The sequence below is a fragment of the Poecilia mexicana genome, unplaced genomic scaffold (assembly GCF_051168715.1).
Source record: "Poecilia mexicana isolate PSO_F unplaced genomic scaffold, ASM5116871v1 scaffold_19, whole genome shotgun sequence".
NCBI lineage: Eukaryota > Metazoa > Chordata > Actinopteri > Cyprinodontiformes > Poeciliidae > Poecilia > Poecilia mexicana.
Genome location: NW_028263388.1, coordinates 6,883,110 through 6,902,082, shown reverse-complemented (window position 1 = coordinate 6,902,082; position 18,973 = coordinate 6,883,110). Strand labels below are relative to the sequence as shown.

The 18,973-nt window shown below is 37.8% G+C and overlaps 1 protein-coding gene across 2 annotated transcripts in view; it reads right to left on the bottom strand.

The window, feature by feature from the left end:
* Positions 1-18,973, bottom strand: part of slc39a11 (solute carrier family 39, member 11) — a 143,704-nt gene that overhangs the window by 53,682 nt on the left and 71,049 nt on the right. Inside the window, exon 5 of one of the 2 annotated variants that reach the window (XM_088000921.1) lies at positions 12,939-13,080. In XM_088000921.1, the coding sequence (XP_087857047.1) occupies positions 12,939-13,080 (142 nt within the window). The remainder of the gene's footprint in view (positions 1-12,938; positions 13,081-18,973) is intronic. The other variant, XM_088000922.1, reaches the window with a different exon arrangement.

Genomic DNA, 18,973 nt, shown 5'->3' with positions numbered 1-18,973 from the left:
ATGCCAAACTTCTTTCACTGACATCTAGGGCTGAAACGATTCCTCGAATGATTCGAGTACCTCGATTACTAAAATTCCTCGAGGAAAATTTACCTGCCTCGAAGCTTCGTTAATTTATGTTTTATTAGTTAGCGCAGTGTTCCGGCCGGGACTTCATTTGCATTGCGCGGAGCTCTCACTTCCGCCTCTGAGTTGTTGACAAAAGCTAAGTCTCAGCGGCATAAAGTCCAATCTTCAAGATTGGCCCGTGGGGATTTTATTGATTGATGATAATGCCCGACTTTTTATCGTTTTTGGGGAACCAATAAGCATCCTTAAAATGACTGGGGGAATGCCTGGAGTACGGCAGCATTTCTCCTCCGGGGCTGCTGGTTGAAAGCGAACGGCGGGAAGAGCGCTGAGGTGAGCGGATAGCCTGAACAGGGCGGGCGGCTGAGTAGCTGATGCTTACCGTGTAAATGTAGCTTTACCGACGAACCGCACAATAAATTTCATATCCCGGTCTGAAGAAACGGGTGGCGGAGCGCATCGTACATGGCTGGTAGATGAGTTTCTGAGTGTGACCAGTGAAGGTGTAAATATCCCGTATTGCTTCCCCCCGTGTTCGTCCCCCGGTCTAACGGTTCGTCAGTCCGCTGGTCTATTTCCTCCCCTCCACCCCATCTTACGTTCGTTCATTCGCCCTCTCCTCCCACTCCAGGCGGCATTTCCCGTATTTTCAAACCCAAAGCGTGACAGGTTAGGTGGCAAGGTGAGTTTAATTAATCTATTAAACTCACTGAAGATGAATACATAAACTAAAAGCTGGATTGTAGACATTTTTTATAAGCATATTTATGAGCCTGCCTCTTTGTTATTAAATTCAATATAATTTCAGATTTTTCTATAACTTTTCTTCTGGTTAACTTAGAAAGTGAGCTATTATTGTTACAGGTTAGTTTTCTAAACTACAAAAAAGCAACTGTTAGGGATGCTCAAATATGAAAAATTGGACTGATATTGATATCTGATAGTAACACCGGTATTATGCCAGATTTGCCAATATTTCATTTTATAATGTTTTTTATCCGATTACTCGATTAATCATAAGAATAATCGATAGATTACTCGATTACTAAAATATTCGTTTACAACAGCCCTACTGACATCGAGATCTGCCAAGACATTTTGTCACCAGTTCTGAACAGTAAGTCACATGATACGCCACTGCTGTCTTCTATGATCGTTATTGAGAGTTTAACCAAAATGCTAATGGAGATACCTTCTACTTTCTGGCATTTAGAGGGATGAATACCTTCTTTCCCGGCCCAGACAAACACTCAGAATAAATGGTCACATCCAAAATTATACGTTTTCTGAAGAGAAACCAGCCAATAAATACAAGCTAAAAAATATGTGAAAGTAACCAAGAAGTCCTTTTTTCAGTCTGATAATGAGCAGCTTTAGACAAACTATTCCAACTACAATAAATACAAAGCTGGATCTTTTCAGCTTTGATGCAGGTTACATGGGTTTGAAGGATTAAAGCTAATAACATGAACATATTTGGGCATAAAGACATGAGCTACTTAAGCAGCACCACTGATTTAGTTAATCTTCTGTCATTTTGCAGTGTTTTAGAAGAAATACTAAGGAGGAGCAAATTGCATCCAAACACATTCATTATAGTTTTCAGGCAAGAAAAATAATCATATCAAGGCAATGCAAAAATAAGACATAGCATCATCTTACTGGTATCTTATTCCAACCAATCAGTGAGTGGGAAGGCACTAATAACTTTCCACACAGAGATTCTTTACTCGTGAAGGAGGTTTGGCTTTTCAACTGGTATATGAACATAAATCCAAATATCAAGTTAATTGGTTTCTTTGACCTGTATGAAGAAAACTGGCTTGTATGTCAATATTCTTTAGACTTAAACAACTCAGAAGAGAACATAGAGCAAGTAACTGAATCAGAGTTTTCTGAATAACAAAACTTAATCTAATTGTAAATCAGAGGTTAAAGATTAGTACGCAGCAAAGTAAGCGTTGCTACGATTCCATGCAGTTTTGTCAACGTTTAACTTCAGAACCTCATGTACATGTCACAACTTTGCTCTAACGAACTAACAACCCCAAACAAACTGTTCAAAATAAAGATGGATTAAACTCTCAAAGAGTTTTCAGGATCACCTCAGCTAATCAGACACAACCTCCTCAGTTTCATGTCAAGGTGCTTTGAAATGAGGTTCGGATGGCAAACTAACTTAAAAAAAGTTAACATAGTGACTATTGTAGCTTGTAAACACAACAATTTTCACTAACTGCCAGACTGGTTGCCACAAACCCACCATCTTTTATGCAATGTTTTAACTATGAGATTCAAAATGTTTCTGGCACAATTTTCCTGACTCACAAGGTCCATGAAGACGGTCAAAGATGTGGTGAGGTAAAGACTCCTGCAACACTTTAAGAACTATAAAACTTTATTTCCAGACCAATGCAAATAAAGTTGTTTTCTAGTACTTCAAGTGTTGAGCGTTCACCTTAATGGACTATAAGAGCAGCACTTTGTGACAGACTTTGAGACAGATAAAGACTAGCAGTAGAAGCTTTCCCAAAGTAGCTACCTGTACTGATGGACATACTTTAAATGTTGCATGACATCAAGGTGTTTACTCTTTGCATGTCTGCCTCAGCAGGGCAATCTTCTTTCATTATTTATACTAACATGATTTTACTTTTCAGTTTTCAACATGGTTTCTCAAGCATCACTAAAGCTTTAGCAGGTATTTGTAGTGATAGTCGCACATACTAATTCCATCGCCCAGCCTGTGCAAATCAGATGTTCTGCTGCTGAAGGATATTCCCAACAACATGTTTAGCTTTAAATCACAGCTTCAGGGATTCTCAGGGTGTAAGAAGGAGTCTGACAGGAAGGTTTCATGTCTGTGTTGTCAAAACATTTTCAGTGAATCTAACGAACGGAATCATGATATGCTTGGTAATAAGCATTAAGACATCACTCAGATCATAAATATGGCATCCCCCCACATTCCCGCTTGTAAAGATAGGTCATGTTGACAGCATATTTGTTCCTAGGGGTGTGTGAAGACGCGTGTACTATGTAGGGCATGTTCACTACCGCCTGCATGTTTTTCCGTCTACTTAACTGGATTTCTCAGCACCTGTCTGACTCTGTTGGATGTAATTGGCTGTGGTTGACCTCCTTGAATTCTCGTTACGAGTACCACAGGGGTATCCCGATTGACTTTTGTAGTCCGTCAAGTACATCATCTCAGCCTTCCTAATGGGTGATGATTCCTTCATTTCTGAATTTCTCTCTGCATTAGGCAGTACAGACCCAGGCAGAACAGAATCAATGACAGAATGTTCTTGCAATCACTCCAATAGTGGTGAAATGTTAGCTTGTTTCTAGTCTTAGCATTGCTGGCACCACGGTGCAGCATACTGATTTACTGACTTTCTTGTAATTACTTTAAAATCTTAACTTGATATGGTTAGTTTCTGAGTTCTGAGTTAGTTTTCATGATTCATTTCACTTCATTGAAAAGTAGTTGGAGTTTTTGCCATTTGGTGTTTCCTACATTGGTCTGAGTTATGTTCATGGGTAGGCGGCCTACTTAGCTTATTAAAATGCCTAAGACGAAATTTAATGTTAGTTTGATTGTAATGCACGATTACTGGAACCCTTAAAATAATTAAGGTTGTCCTGCTTTCTTTTAGTCTGAGAAAAGGTCTGTTTAAAGAACTTCATTTGTTGGTGCCAGGCAGTCATGAAGCTCCTTCAACTAGTTGTCTTACTAGCTGAAGAAAACTGGGACTGCTTTTCACATTTGGACATCTTAAATCTTACTGAACAGGAATCTGATGTGGTGTTCCTCACGGCTCTGTTCTTGGGTCATTATTAATCAATTTCTAAATAATCACCCTTGCTAGGATTATGAACTATTACAGGCTCACAGTCATTTATAGTCACTGAGTGAGTGGCTGAATAACATCAATGTTGGACAAGAATTTCATCCATATTAAGAAAACAAACAGAAGTTTGCAATTTTGGTTCCAAAAGACGTTGGAGAACAATTGATAAGACTCTGAAACACCTAAGAGAAATGACGAACTAACCACATATCATCCATTTTGAAATCATCATCTTATATTTAAAAAAAAGAAAATATGTATGTACACATATTAGATAAAGTCACAGAAAAACTGCTGCCTGTTTTCTTTTTTTATTAGGTAATTCATTTTTTTTTTTTTTTTTTTTTACAAATTTAAAGGTACAGATATCCGTCAGAAAACTCATCCAAATGCTAGCATTATGTTTTTATGCTGGTCGTCATTTCACAGGTTTTCAGAAAGTTGATGCTCTCATCAACTTTCACTTTATAAATGTATGTCCAATTAAAATAGGAAGGTCAGTTTCAGTAAATCAGAATTAAAAGAATAATTGTTTAATTTCAAATAAACTTCAATCTTAGTAGTTTGATTAAAATTCAAATAAAATAAAAAAATTATCCTTTATGAAGTAAATGTACCAGTTCTTAGTAGCTTGATTTAAATTAGTATTTTATTGCATCTTCTACTGCGTCAGTCTAAATTTAAATGTTTCTTTTTCTACATATTTCATTTATTTCAATATGGTTTATGCAAGTAATTTATTTTCTTTTGAAAAGTATTTAAACTACCTCATTTTTAAATGGTGCAGCTTCAGTAAAAACACCTTGCTCTTGCATTAACCCCGATTCACCACCATATTAACAGGGAGGAGGCAGAAGTCAATAGGACAAGCATTGTAGAGCCCAAGAAAAAATGTTAGCAAATGTATTACATAGTTTGTAAATATATTTGAAATATTCTGTGTTCAGAATTTGTCTGCATATATAATGTGTTTGTCACAGTAAGATTAAAGCTGGGAAACAAAAAAACCCTCAGCAGAATACGAAGAAAATCATGTGGAGAGTAAAATCGTGCATGCTACTCGACTGCTTGGCATGCACTGTGAATTTTAGATCTATTCCCATTTGCCACTTTATATTACATCCTAAGATCCAATCAGGAGACCTAAACAAACAGAACATCATACAGCACAGTCTGATCCCCCTCAACGCTGTCTGAAATATTTAGGCTACCCTGCATAACGTATGAGAAGAAACTGGAATGGTTTTATGTGTGTACAAGAGATTTCCTGCGTCCTTGAGTGGGTACTTGCTAACAAGGGACTTCTTGCTACTTCAGATACAAGAAGAAGCAGCTATATGATCTATTGAACATGCTTCACCTCCTCCTGCAGCAGGAGAAATGGCCTACTGATAGATATTCTATTCTGCACATGAATTTGTTATTATTGTTTGCTTCCCTGCAATGAAGTCAAGCAGAAATGGTGCAATTTAATTCACAGTGACTTGAACAGTATGCTTCACACACAGCAAACGGATTTCAATTACTCCAAAAGCTACCATGCTAAATTGGACTGAGCTGCTATGTGGGTGTTTTACAAAACTGCTCCCTCAAATAACCGAGACCTGTATCCAAACTGTGTCCAGTCGATGTTAATACGACAACACAGAATCTGAAACTTTCATCCAACTATAATTCCAAAGCGTTGTAGGGGAAAATGTTCACGAGAACCAACAGAGTGCAGAAGTACAAAGACGTTCCCTTTTGGTGCTTCCAATAGAATATTAGATTTGTTTTCAGGCAACTGTTGATAAATTACATGTGAGCAAAACAAGAACATCAATTTAAAAAAGAAATAAACCTGGATAAAATTTGAGAAAGAAGTCGTTGGACTTAGCAAGCAAAAAGGAAGCCAAATTGTTGGGATTAAAAGTTTACTAGAGTCTAATAAGTTTGAATACATCTGTATTCACGATAGGTTTGCAGTTGTGCCATACTCTTTCCATTTTTAAATGATGGATTGAACAAAGCTCAGAGATGCTTAAAGTTTTTAAAGTTAAATACTTTAAACTTCTCCAGAACTTTGCTGCCTGACCTGATCTGCTATGTACCTGCAGCTTCCATTTTCTAATTATGCAGAAATCTGCGTTGGAGTATGGGTGATTTCTCAAGGCAACTGTTTTGAGTGAACTTGAAGGAGAACTGTACCAATCTAGACTAAAATATCATCAAAATAATCAATCCCCTTGGATTCCATTTTGGCTTTATGAGAAAGTTCTTTCGCTTTAAGAATTTTATGAAGTCAAAATTGTCTCCATTCATCTTTTTTTTTTTAACTTTCACCAATGATTCCGTCTTTTCACATATAGAAAATCCCACTATTACGCTGGTTAGTTGTCTGATCCTTCTCTCTTCCATGTCACTCTCTTTCCCCCCTCTGAATGCCGTGGGAGTTTTTTTGGAGTAGAATTATCTAAGCACATTCGTCACAGCAAAAAATAAGCAATTCAGTAATTATTAACAAGCTTAGAGAAGAGAAGAAATATGTCAGAAAGGCAACCATATACCGTCCACATTCATATACCACACATCTAAAATTCTTGATCCAGCTTTGAGTTTGTCTTCTGTGATGGCTAAAAAAGAAAAAGAATCATGAAGAGAGTCTTTGGAACCAAGAGAAATGTTTGAAAAGTGATGCAGAGATTTTAACCGAGATGAAACCCAAAAGCAGATAAAAACAAAAGAAACAGAATTAAATCAGACTTTGAAGCCCGAAGAGATTTCAGATTTCAATCATCCCGAATTAATTCAAAGACAAAAAGTTGAAACAAAAATGCCTTAAAGAATCTGAGAGATAAAGAAGGGTTATGTAAGACTTTAAGGTTAAAAGTAAATGTTTTAATTTTAGGGCATGGAACGTTTTAAGCTCTGAACATCAGGATACGAGTATAGTCCAGAACTACTGCAGTACTCGGCATGGTGTCTTTTTTTTCTCCCCTTCCTCATCATATCCGTCCTCTCGCCCAGCAGTGTTCGACGGTGCAAACTCCCTCCTCAGGTTCAAACCCATATAATTAGCAGAAACCTCCAAGGCTACAATTAGGCCTTCTTCTGCGGGTGCTACACCGAAACCAAGGCGCCGCAGATCTGACGCTGATGAGCCGTGACTGAAACGCGTTAACTGTTTTGACGCTCGGGTCAGAGTTTTGTTGCGGAAACATGTGTTAAGATGACAGGTTTTGACGTTGGGGGGGATCGCCACTCTGTGAGGTTTGACTGACAGTTGGGCGACGCCGTTCGCCCCGTCGTGGCTCATTTGCGAGCTTAGCAGTCGTGTCAGGTTCTGGCTTCCTCCAAGCTCAGCATGTTGCCGGAGCAGGACAGATGCTCCACATGTAGCCTCTTGATAAGAGTCTGCTTTTCCAGCAAAAGCAGAATCAAGGTTGTCATCAGATTGTTGGTGTGAAGATGATTTTAATTTGTGTGTCAAATTAATGAAGCCCGGTAATTGATCTTTCAATGCCAGCCCTTTTTCCTGGGGGAATTAAAACCTTAATCGTTATTGGTCTTTCAGGGTTATGTGAGCCTTTTAATGTTTTCTTTTTTGTGTGTCTTATGAAGAGACTATTTCAAAAGGGCTTTGAATCAAATTAGGAAGTGTTACTAACAGACCGTGTAGTCATTTCCTACCATCGTGAATATGTCTAGCCACCCAGCTGACTTCCTGCCACATTATCCAATCTACCATTATGTCCGAGGCCAGGGTTTTTCAGAATATCTTTTGTCAAGTTCGTTCACATCAGAGCATTCGGGGGGTTTTGTATTATTTCTCCACTCCAGGAAAGGATGTAATATGGTTTTAACAAGCAATAGTGCAGTATGGGGGTCTAGATATCAGAAATAAGGCATTTCTTTCAACCCAACCTGTTTGGAACATTAATCAAAAATCCCCTCTGTATAAAAAGTGAAATAATTTATTTATGTTCACTAAAAACGGAATGAGATTTTTATTCATTTATTTTTCTAAATTCAGATAAACATTTAAGACACTACCTGCACTTTCATTTTGAATGTGTGCAAAACTGTCGAAATCATGTTAATGTTAGGGAAAAAAACAACAATTTTGCAACTGCGGCGCTTCCATTAAATAAGAAACGCAATTAAAATCCTGAATAAATAATTTTGTTCATGCAATAAGTCACTAAAAACATGTCTCATCATCTTCCTCCAACTACTTCCTGTCATCATCTTTGTGATTTCTGCCAGTGGTAACGTCCGCTTGTTGATCGTGTTGTGCAAAAAAAAAAAAAAAAAAAAAAATTGTTTCCATTGCAAACTAATTTCGATACGGCCAAAAAACCCCCACCTCATCCAAGCACCAAAACTTTTATTGAAAAAGGAGTTGTTTTTTTCGAAATTGACATGTTTCCATTGAGCAATGTTCTAAATATGGAATTGTGCCATTATAAGGTCAATGGGAGCGCATATAATACCTGCTTATCACTGCAAAGGTCTTCAGCGCTGAGACATTTCACTTTTAGACTTAACACAGATTTTGACAGGACATTTAAAATAAGATCACAGCAAATAAATACTTTTATCATCAATCGGCACTAAAAATGTACATCTGAACCTCCCTTGGGTGTTAAAACAAGTAAGGAAAAAACATCATTATGCAACCTCCACTTATATGTACAGACTAAAAGAGGTGGAAGTAAGTCACGTAAAAATGCCTCTGAAGTGCTCAGACTGTCACAAAAATAACCCAGATTTGCAGCCATTTGGATTAATTAACTATATTTAGGTTGGCAGCAAGCACTCCAAGTCTGTGTGAGTTAATTGAATGAGACACCCTTTTTTCTTATTTGGCTAATCTGCGTGTCAACAGGAAATAAACGGATATAATTAGAAATGCCGGTAACGTCCGTCTCCTGTTTAGATGGAAGTTTTAAGGCTGCATTAAGGTTTCTTAACGCGGCGTCTTCGTGAACCGTGGACACCCAACTGGGAATTAATTATTTCAAATGAGCTCCAGCAAAGCTTGTCCCGCTGGTAAAGGCCGAAGCACTCACTACTAAAGAGCTCAGCTTCTTCGTACACAATTAAAATATAAAAGTGTTTTTTTAAACTACAATTAACTTCTACTTTCTTTTTGTTTATAAGTTTAACCTCAATAAGGAAGGCGACTGTGGTTTTGCTTTGGAAAAGCTGTTGTAAAAATCAATGCCTGCTAGCAGTGACATTTTTCCTCCTCTCTTTTCTTCCATTGTTAATTAAGTAATGATGGGATACTCTAGGGGAGATGGTAAGTGACACAGATTGTGAGTTTTACTGACATGCAAGTTAGATGAGGTGTTAAGTTTGTGTTCTCTGTCCCAACGGGGAAAATTATCTTGTTCCCTTTTTTTTCTTGTCTCACACTTTAACATTATTGAATCTATGTGGAGAAAAAAAAAACACTTCACAGGGTCTAAAGTTTAAAGGTGCTGAGGTGCCTGAAGACGAAAGTCCCCTTTAAACGAGCTTCTAGTTAGGACGCTAAATAATGAAAAGTAGGTTTGCTATAGTCATGAATCTCTTGATAAAGTCTGTTGCCTTGTTTTAGTTGTGTGTGTGTTTTTAAGTACAGCTTAATGAATTTCATACACTCACCAGCCACTTTAATAGGTACATCTTCCAAGAATTGGGTTGGACTGTTAGGCGGTCAGAATTTCCTCAAGGAAAAATTACTGGAGTTCAGTGAACTCATTCAAGAAAAACTTGGAGAATATGAGCGATATCATGAAGGAATATAGGTACAAAGTGGTCATAAAGGGATGGACAGTCAGCAAAAATAGCCAAAAATATGGTGTGATATTACGATCAAAATTAGGAATATTGCTCAACCAATGGTTGGTACTTCTTTGTAATAGGAAGCTGTATTTCCATTCCAAAGCCAGCTACTAATCTGGTTAATGAAAGGCTGGGACCAGTAACTGAGCGACCAGCAATGGCCAATGCTAACATATGCTAACAATGAAGAGGCTAGTGCCCAACATGCCAAGAGTGGTTCCACTGGATTGACTAGTTAGCACGAACAGACTGGAGGTAGCTTTGGAGAAGTTAACATTTAGTATGCCTCAACTGGTCACCTACTCGATTAGAGACGTACATTTATTTGTAAAGAAAACTTTATCAAGAAAAGGTCGACATACATCTGTAAACGATACGCATTGGTTGGATTGTTGCGTGTTCCTTTGACAGAATTTACTGTAATCCAACATGGCATCAGGCCTAAATATTAAAGACACAAATATCAAACAAAGAAAGTAAGATCTATATCAGTCACTGGCCAGCAAGTCATTAGTCTTTCCAAAGCTAACACAGGCCAAGCCTGCTAATGGTCAGCAGAGGGACAAGGCAGTCCTGTGGTTACCAGGTTTCTAAAAAGCAGCTCTTGTGGTTGTGCGCGATACTGGGGAAAAAGTCGACTGTTTTTGTGTTTATCTTAATTAATTTTTTAAAAATTATCTTGCATGTTTTCAGCCAGTGATTGGAGACGTCACCAGCTTCTCCAGTGCCAACTTAAGTGAGTAGTCTGCTCCTCTGTTATCGGTGAAAGCATACATTTATGATTTCACAATAGATGTAGGGAACAGGGAAGTAGCTACCGCCGGGAGCACAATAGTCTTTATTTTGAGTCAAGTACCGTGCCGTAAAATCCATGTGGTTTAAATGATGCTAGTTTTGAATTTAAAAAGTATAATGCAACAAAATGTGAATGGGAGATGTTTTGTAATTACCCAAATGTTCGTTTGATGCCATCTTTTTTTGTGTTTGGTATATTTTACTGTAGTTTGTCTCAATCTAGGTTGTGACAAAGAGATTTTTAGAACATTTCTCATGTGGAGATGCTCTGCTTCAACTCATAAACCAATGGTTTCATTGTGAGGAGTAAGCCAAGAGGGCCTTTTGTCCCTTTGCATCGAAAGATGTTCATTTGTGATAACGGAGGACAGATATCAATTTGTTTTGTCCTCTGTTTGGATTAAATAATTTCAATATTTCACCATAAAGCAGTGGTCTATTTTAGATCATTTACAGTCTTAACCAATTTGTTTAAACTATTTACATTTACTGATTTTTTTGTATATATTTATTGATTAGTTCATCTTTCTTGCAAGATAGGGTTAGTACATTTTCCCCTTCAGTGGAAAACGAGACATGCTGATTGCCTCAGACGCAACTGAAAGTGTGTTGATAAAGCCATCATTGTTTGTAGTGACAGTGAGATGACAAGCAGGCATGGAATGATTATTTGCAGGGTGATTATTGTTAGAAACGCAGGATAATTTCCCAGGAGAAACACCGAACAGAAGAGACATTTTTTTTCAGACTCAACTGAGTAGCAATCAAAAAACTGTTCAAAAGTGTTTTTTTTGTTTTGTTTTTTTTTTCCAGTTTTCAATCTTCACTTATAGTTATTTGTTTGCAATGACATGTCACTGCAACACTGGTCCACAACTTCCAGTAGAGCATGGCTTTCTATTACAGTTATTACAGTTAACTATGATCTATAACATCAGACTCCTTTGCGTTTCAGAGTCTCAACGGTTGATTACTGGTTTCCAAATATATATATATATATATATATATATATATATATATATATATATATATATATATATATCAGTGACGTGCGGTGAGGTTTCATATCTGGTGAGGCACCGACTTAATTATAATCGGATTTACAAATCTAGACCCTCTGATTGTTATTGTTTACATAAGGAAATTTCGCGCATGCGTACAATGCTGGAGGGCAAAAAGACTATTCTTTAACATGCTTAGCTGCGCCGCCACCAGAGAATAATTCTGTTATCTCAATCAAACTTAGACATGTAGATACTATTAATTTCATGCTGTGCTTAACAGCAAAGGGAGAAGCCGTTAAAGTACAACTCAAAACCACGTCTTTCTCGCTCTCTGTATCAGCGCAGCTACTGTATGGCTAGCTCGCTGTTACTGTCTCTTACTCTGCAGTTGTGGAGTCACAATGTTCATGAGCGCCCCCCAGTGATGAGGCACGAGAACTGCCTGCCTCACCTCGAATCTGTTCTCTGCCGTTTATGATCGCTCCTCAGCACACGAAACACGTTGCACACAGTTGGTGACAATAAAAACACAGTACATTAAATACATAAGCTAAATTATGGAAATCAGTTCATACATTAAATATTTTTAACCATTTTATTGGTAACGTACAGACAGGAGGAGCATGCTCTCAAAGAGTGGCAGCCGGTGCAGTTAGTGAGAGATTGCGCAGGTGAGGCTCAGCTCACTGCTGCATTTGAATGGGAAAATGCGAAAATTCAGCGATTTTGAAGGAAAAAAAATCAGATTTGGTTAAATTAAATTAAAAAATAGGTACTTTATAGTACAAACCACAGGGTGAAAATATCTTTATAAATGATTATATCATTTTTCAGCCTGACCGCACGTCACTGACCGCAGGTGAGGCTGTGCCTCACCTGCCTCCCCTGACTATATATATATTTGCCTCACCAGATATATATATATATATATATATATATATATATATATATATATATATATATATATATATATATATATATATATATATATATACACACACATATATATAAAATTGCTTTCTACTTTCATTTAATCTTTTTAGGCAAGCACAGAAAAGGTTATCGTTTAAATAACCTTTAAAAGTCTGAAACCAATCAATCCAGTTTCTAGGAGATTAAAGGCAAGACAGAGAGACAAGAAAGGCACCATAGAAAGATCTGGTAAGTAGCCATCAGAGAAGGTCAAGTAAGGCTTCTTGGCCAATGGAACCACTCTTTGTGCCTTCTCTGGGTTTCCATCAGAGCAAAATCATTCATTTTTCTCATGGTGGCAAAAAAAAGAAAAAAACAGTGTGACCCCAATAGCTGCAGGCGTAAACTCTTAAATGTCCATGCAATACCATTTGGGCTTCTGAAATAGAGCACAACAGCCGATGTGGGTATATGAAGAGGGTGGGGGGCTTGCCTGTGACAGGTCCAGCTCTACCTATCCTGATGGTCATCTCATCAGGGTCTGGAAGCTGGAACAACGGATCCTCGTCTTTTTCCTTTCCCAGTTTGGAGTCACGGGGCAGAGCCAAGGCGGCCTGGGGGTCGGTGCAGACGCCCTGATGACAGCAGAAGAAGACAGAAATGCAGAGGTCAGGTCAAACTGAGTTCGACCTCAATCACCAGACTGAGAAATAAAAAAAAAGACTGAGAAATTAAAAAAAAAAAAAAAAAAACATAATTCACCTCTGTAACTGATCTCACCAAGTATTCAAGCGAGGTATTTTGTCCTTTCAGGGGGGTTGTAGTAACATGTAAGTGACTTTTTGTACAGTGCCTTGCAAATGGATTTATGTAGGTTGTTTTAGTCCAACATGGAGAGTTTATATTTTTATACATATATACAAATATATATGTATATACACACATATATATAATTCTTGTCACGTTTTTTTTATGTGATAATTGTACATGATATGAAAAGGAACCAATGAAACTCAAAGTGAACCCAGGAAAAAGAACTATCTGGATGTATGAGCCTTCATTATGATGATTTCCTGCTTACAGTTAATCAAAACATGTTTAAAATTAAATTATATCAGACCAATAAAAAAAAAAAGCATAAATATATATTTGATTAAAAGTATATTTAATACCCGTGTAAGTGCTGACAACTTTCAAAAGTACATTTAAGGTGCATCAAAACACGTATTCCAGCTTTCTGACAATGGCTGTTAGTGTGCAATTGCTCTGTCTAACATAAAAGATATTCGCTCCCGTCTCTTTTTTGTCCATTTTTATTGGTAATGTAGCTTATAGGTACTCTCTGGATACAGTATATATCTCTCTTGTGTCAACAGCATTTCTATACAAGTTAAGTGATATCATTTAGTCACCCGTAGTGATTTCTAGGGTATTTAAAAGCTACTTTCCTCAGTGAAGACTTGGTAAAAGTGCACATCGCTGCTCTGTGACTTGTTAGCTTGGATTCCCTGACAGAATGAAACCTCGCTATTTATATCCAGAGACGTTCAAGAGTGTTTGCCATGAAACATACCCAAAAGAACATTTTTGGGGCAAGTGATGTTTGACTTAATAGCTTTCAAATATCCAATCCAAAGATTCCCTGTCATGATTCCAGCTGTGCACTCCTTTCTTTTCCAACAATTCTCCCCACTCCCCCTGTTTCCCGTTTGGTCTTGGGTGCTTGTGCATGCAAATCTCCGCTATTGCAAGAGTTAGTGTGTGTAGGTCTGGCACCACTTGCATCCCTCCAGACTCCACTTCAATCAGGCAGTCACACCTCGGCTTCATCAGCTCCCCTCCTGCAGTACGCCCACCCAACGCATCTCTGTCTGCCACTTACTGCGAAGGAATGGCTGAAAAGTTTGTCCTCAGTTCATTGTCAGTCACTCCTTGTTTCTTTTTTTTTTTTTTTTGCTCAAGCTGCTGCTCTCGTTCAGGTTCACTTCCACATCTCTTGTAAGGCTGAGGAAGCACATGCCAGCCGCCACCTGCAGTCCCCCACCAGCCAACTTGCTACTTCTAACAACAGTAATCCGTCAGGCAGCAACAGGAGAGATTCAACGAACTGTTATTTAGTCCTCTCTCAACTTAGCTCAAGCGTGAACCTTATTACGCTCCACACTTTCAAAATGAACCCACACACCTCAGCTTTGTGTCGCAGCATTCAAATTCATTTTGTACTGCAGATATGAATCAACAGTTTTTGTCTGAATAACAGAAAATGAATCCAACCTCCTTCTGCTCATAAAATCAGCAATATAACTTTCCATCTGGGGCCTTGCACTTTTACACATTACAAAATGTTACAAACACAGTTCACTGGGCTTAATTTGGAAATTTATCTGATAGGCCAATAAAAAGTAGCCAATTTCAGTGCAAGGGGGAGAAAAACTACAGTCAAATATGACAAGTGTGCAACTGTCTTTGTGACAAAGTAGTTAAATTTCTACTTATTTACCACTTGTCCCTTAAAAAAAATACTTCTACTTAACTTTTCTTTCTAAAAATATCTAAACATTGCTGTCATAACTTTGCTTCACTTACTATCCCGGGTTTGTCTGTGGTAGCATTACGTTGAAGTTTACATCCCTGCATGTTTTTATCATTATTGCTCTTCTCTGTTGGGGTATGTAAACTTATGAGCACAACCGTAGCTATGGGAAAACTAAAGTTTCTAAGACGTTGTGCACACGTAACCAGATCTTTATAAAAACATACTTCTCTGCCACATCATTTTAAAACAGCAATATCATATACATGGGATCTGTTTCAGAAAAGTTTTCATCCATAAGCAGCACAAATCCACCCTTTAGCATTGTTTTACACATGCCAAACCCATAGGGGGCAGCGCAGCGCACAGCTAAGACCTACCACCGCAACTTCCTTTTAGGAATTAAACATGGCATCCATCAGTAGGTTCATTTGTGTGGACCAAAAAATAAATTGAACTACTTTTAATTAACATATTCAGATGTAAAGTTAATAAAACACAAGAGAATGTTGATTGGGAATCATGTCAAAGCAAGTATGTGGTTATATTGACGCATTACTTGTCACAGATTATAATGCATGGGATCAGAAATCTCCATTTTCCTCAAGGACGCACAAAAACACAAATATAGAGTTTTCATAAATAATTTTTAGTGGTATGAAACCGAGTTTTTATGTGGATGAGAGGCCAAAACACATAAAAATGCATTTGTTTTCCCCAAATATCTGCTGTGTGTGGGCTACGCCAAACCTGTGTAGAAACTACACCGTCTCCATAGAAGCCAAAAGGGAGAGTTGCCAAAAGGGATTGCTACTCAAACGTGCAAAACAAAGTGATCGGTATATGTGAGAACATCTATAAGAGCAGGAGTTTGGCCAGTTTCTGCTCTGAGTCATTAAAGTGCTCAGAAAATGGATGACAGAACATCTGATGAGGAATCAGCTATGTCAAATTCCACCTTCCCGTAACAATGCTCAAATTTAAAAAAATATTTTAAATTCAATTTCAAAAACTATCTGAAGCTAACACTAATACTAGACCAAACAACAAATTAACCACACAGACAGGTGTGGGCCTAATTAAGTGGTTTTTGAAAACTGGTGAATTTAATGAACCCAGAGGCAGCATATTCATTAGTAAGCCATTAGCAGAGTAAGGTCCAAAAGCGGGGGTTAAAAAAGATGGAATAACACTTGCTGGCATTTATTTTTCATCCCGTTTCAATTGGCAATGATTGCATCACAGCTGGTCTAAAAGCAGGTAGAGTGATTAAAATGCTTCTGTGTGCACAGATTGTACTGCGTACACAAATCTAAATGAAATTAAGGGACCTTTACAAATAAATCCCTGAAAACTGCACCCAAAGTTATGAAGAAGATTGCTTTGAAATTCTTCTGCAGTGCTGAGAAGAAGTGACCGTGCAGAACTTTAGTCTTGCTGCTAAGAAATGGCTGGGAGAAGGAGTGACTTCAAATAGTTTAGGATAAGAAGATCTTAAAGAGCTGCCAAAACACTGAGATGGTATGATATGGCAAACTCTAGACATTACCGTTTTATGTTCCTATTGAGATGCAAGTGACTCATTTCCTTTCAAGTACAAAAAAAATTAATAATAATAATAATCTGAATCAGTTTTATTGGTTACGATTGTGTGCAGAAACAAGGAATCTGACTTTGGTTTTCAACCATTCACGCTGGTCACTGGATCAGACAAAGACAGGTGTCATTTCAAACTACAGGAGTTTCACAGACTGGTTTGCTGAGGAGGAGTAATTTGTATACGTGGAGAGATAACACATCCCTGGGGGACGCCAGTTCTGGTGGTTATTCCGCAGGAGGAGATTAGTTAAAAAGAAAAAATACCATAAAAACTAGACTCTCTCATGTTGCTTTAAAAAAAAAATCCAAGGTTTATTGATCTGTCAAATAAAGTCCATGGTGTGCTTCGGCAGAAGGCGCTGAAGTAAGGCAGTGTTATTAAAATCGAGGACAAAGTGTTACAGCTGCATGTAGGACTTTAGAGCTGCACAAGGAAGGATTTTTAAAGATGTTTTGTTCTCACGACGTGCAGAATAAGCCTAGAGTAGCAGTTTTCACCTCCAGCTCCTATTAGCTGCATAGTGACTAATGGCAAATTAACATTTTACTGGATGGTGTGTTTTGTCTGTTTGACTGGTTAGAAGCTAACTGAGGTGGCTTTACTGCTATTCATTTATACAAGGGTCTGATTATATTCAGCAGAATATAATCAAAAAAGATGGAATATAGTCAAAGAAGTGTCTACAACAAGAGTTATATACAACGCCTTTTTGTAATTCAGGATTAGTAGATTCAACTATTCACCGATTTTTCTGTGGAACGTAACTTCAAATTGTTTGAGGAACGTCATTAATTTTTTTTTTTAAACATCTATATTTTTTAAAAGAAAATGGAGCTTGAGAAGCTAAAATACCTAGGCTGAATGCTACTTGACATATTGACTGGTGCGCTGTTCATTTTCTTTGATTGAGTGAAGGAAGGCAAAAAAGCCTGTGGATGTTGGCTTCTGCGGTAGTGCCAAGATGGTTTCCATTGTGTATATTCATATTTAATAAGGTATATGTGGAGCGCGACCTATTAAAATAGAAAGTTTTATGTAATTTTAGGGGAACTCTCAAGTATTCGCAGGTGGTTGTGGTCCCAAACCCCTGCAAATAAGTGGTCCACTGTATGTATATAGTTTTGTCTCAAAGCCCATTTATTTTAAGGTGCTTCAAAGCCCAAATGTGTCAGTGAGTTAGTTATATTTTCTACACCAGATTATAGTTCATCTCTCAAAGCAAAGGGTGGTTTTACAAAGCATTGGTTGTGCAGAACTGAATACTTTTTCTGATTTGTTGTTCCAATAAAATAGAGTCAAGTTTGTGGTCTTAGTGTGACAAACTGTGAAAAAGTATTCATACTTTTACTGGACACTAAATGATTACTATTTATTTTAAAAACCTAGTACGATCCAGAAACAGTAGGAAAGACAAAAGTGAACATTTGGTGTCATTGTTTGCCTGAGAGCGTGTCGTGACCGCCAGCCAACAAAATGGCTTAACTGAGTGATTTCACTAGTTCACTCATTGATTATTTTTAAACATTTTAAAGCAAGTTGTTGCTACCTTTTAAATGAGAGCGAACCCTGCTAAATGCTTCTTGTTTATGCGTTAATTGTCACTGTGGCCACTGCTATGCGAGTGGGCAAGTATGAGTAAGAGTGTGTTCATCTGAAAATGTGTGCGTATGTGTGTGTGTGTGTCCTGTATGTGCGTCACATCATAGATTAGCTCGCATACCCTCTCCAAGAATGTCATTAACCTACAGTGGCCTTTGGTGACAGCCCATGATACAATCTCATCAGCAGGTCCTGGCTCTCCATTAACACGCCTCCAGCAGCAGCAGTTCCACTCCGTTCATCACTCAAAATCCCTACCTTTGTTTTTATCTGTCCATCTATTTACAGAGACTCTCCCAACTGATAAGCACAGTGTTTGCAGCACACTGTACCATTGATGAATCAAATCCTTGTTAAAAAGTCATGAAAGTTGAATGTTGTGTCAAAGTTAAAATACATAATTTAAGGCTCAGAACTGAGATCAAATTAATGGGCATGATGCATTCTGTGGGTTATCTAGGTATCGAGCTAACAAATTCAGCAGATGCAAGAATGTCCCCTTTCTAGTTACATCTATCTGTCCCAATGTAGTTATCTTCCTACATTTTTGACTTAGCTAGCTGGCTAGCAAAAACAGCTGGCTACCTATATGTGACTTGGCTAGCTAGTTAAGAAGATAAAAATATACCTTCCCACTCTTTTGACTTGGCTAGCTAGCAAAAACTAGCAAGGTAGCTTTTTTTCAGCTATTTTTGCTAGCTAGTCAAATCAAAAATGTGGGAAGACAATTTTTAGCTAGCTAGCTACAAGAAAACAAAATATGAATCCAAAAACCACACAGGGACTAATGTAGTAG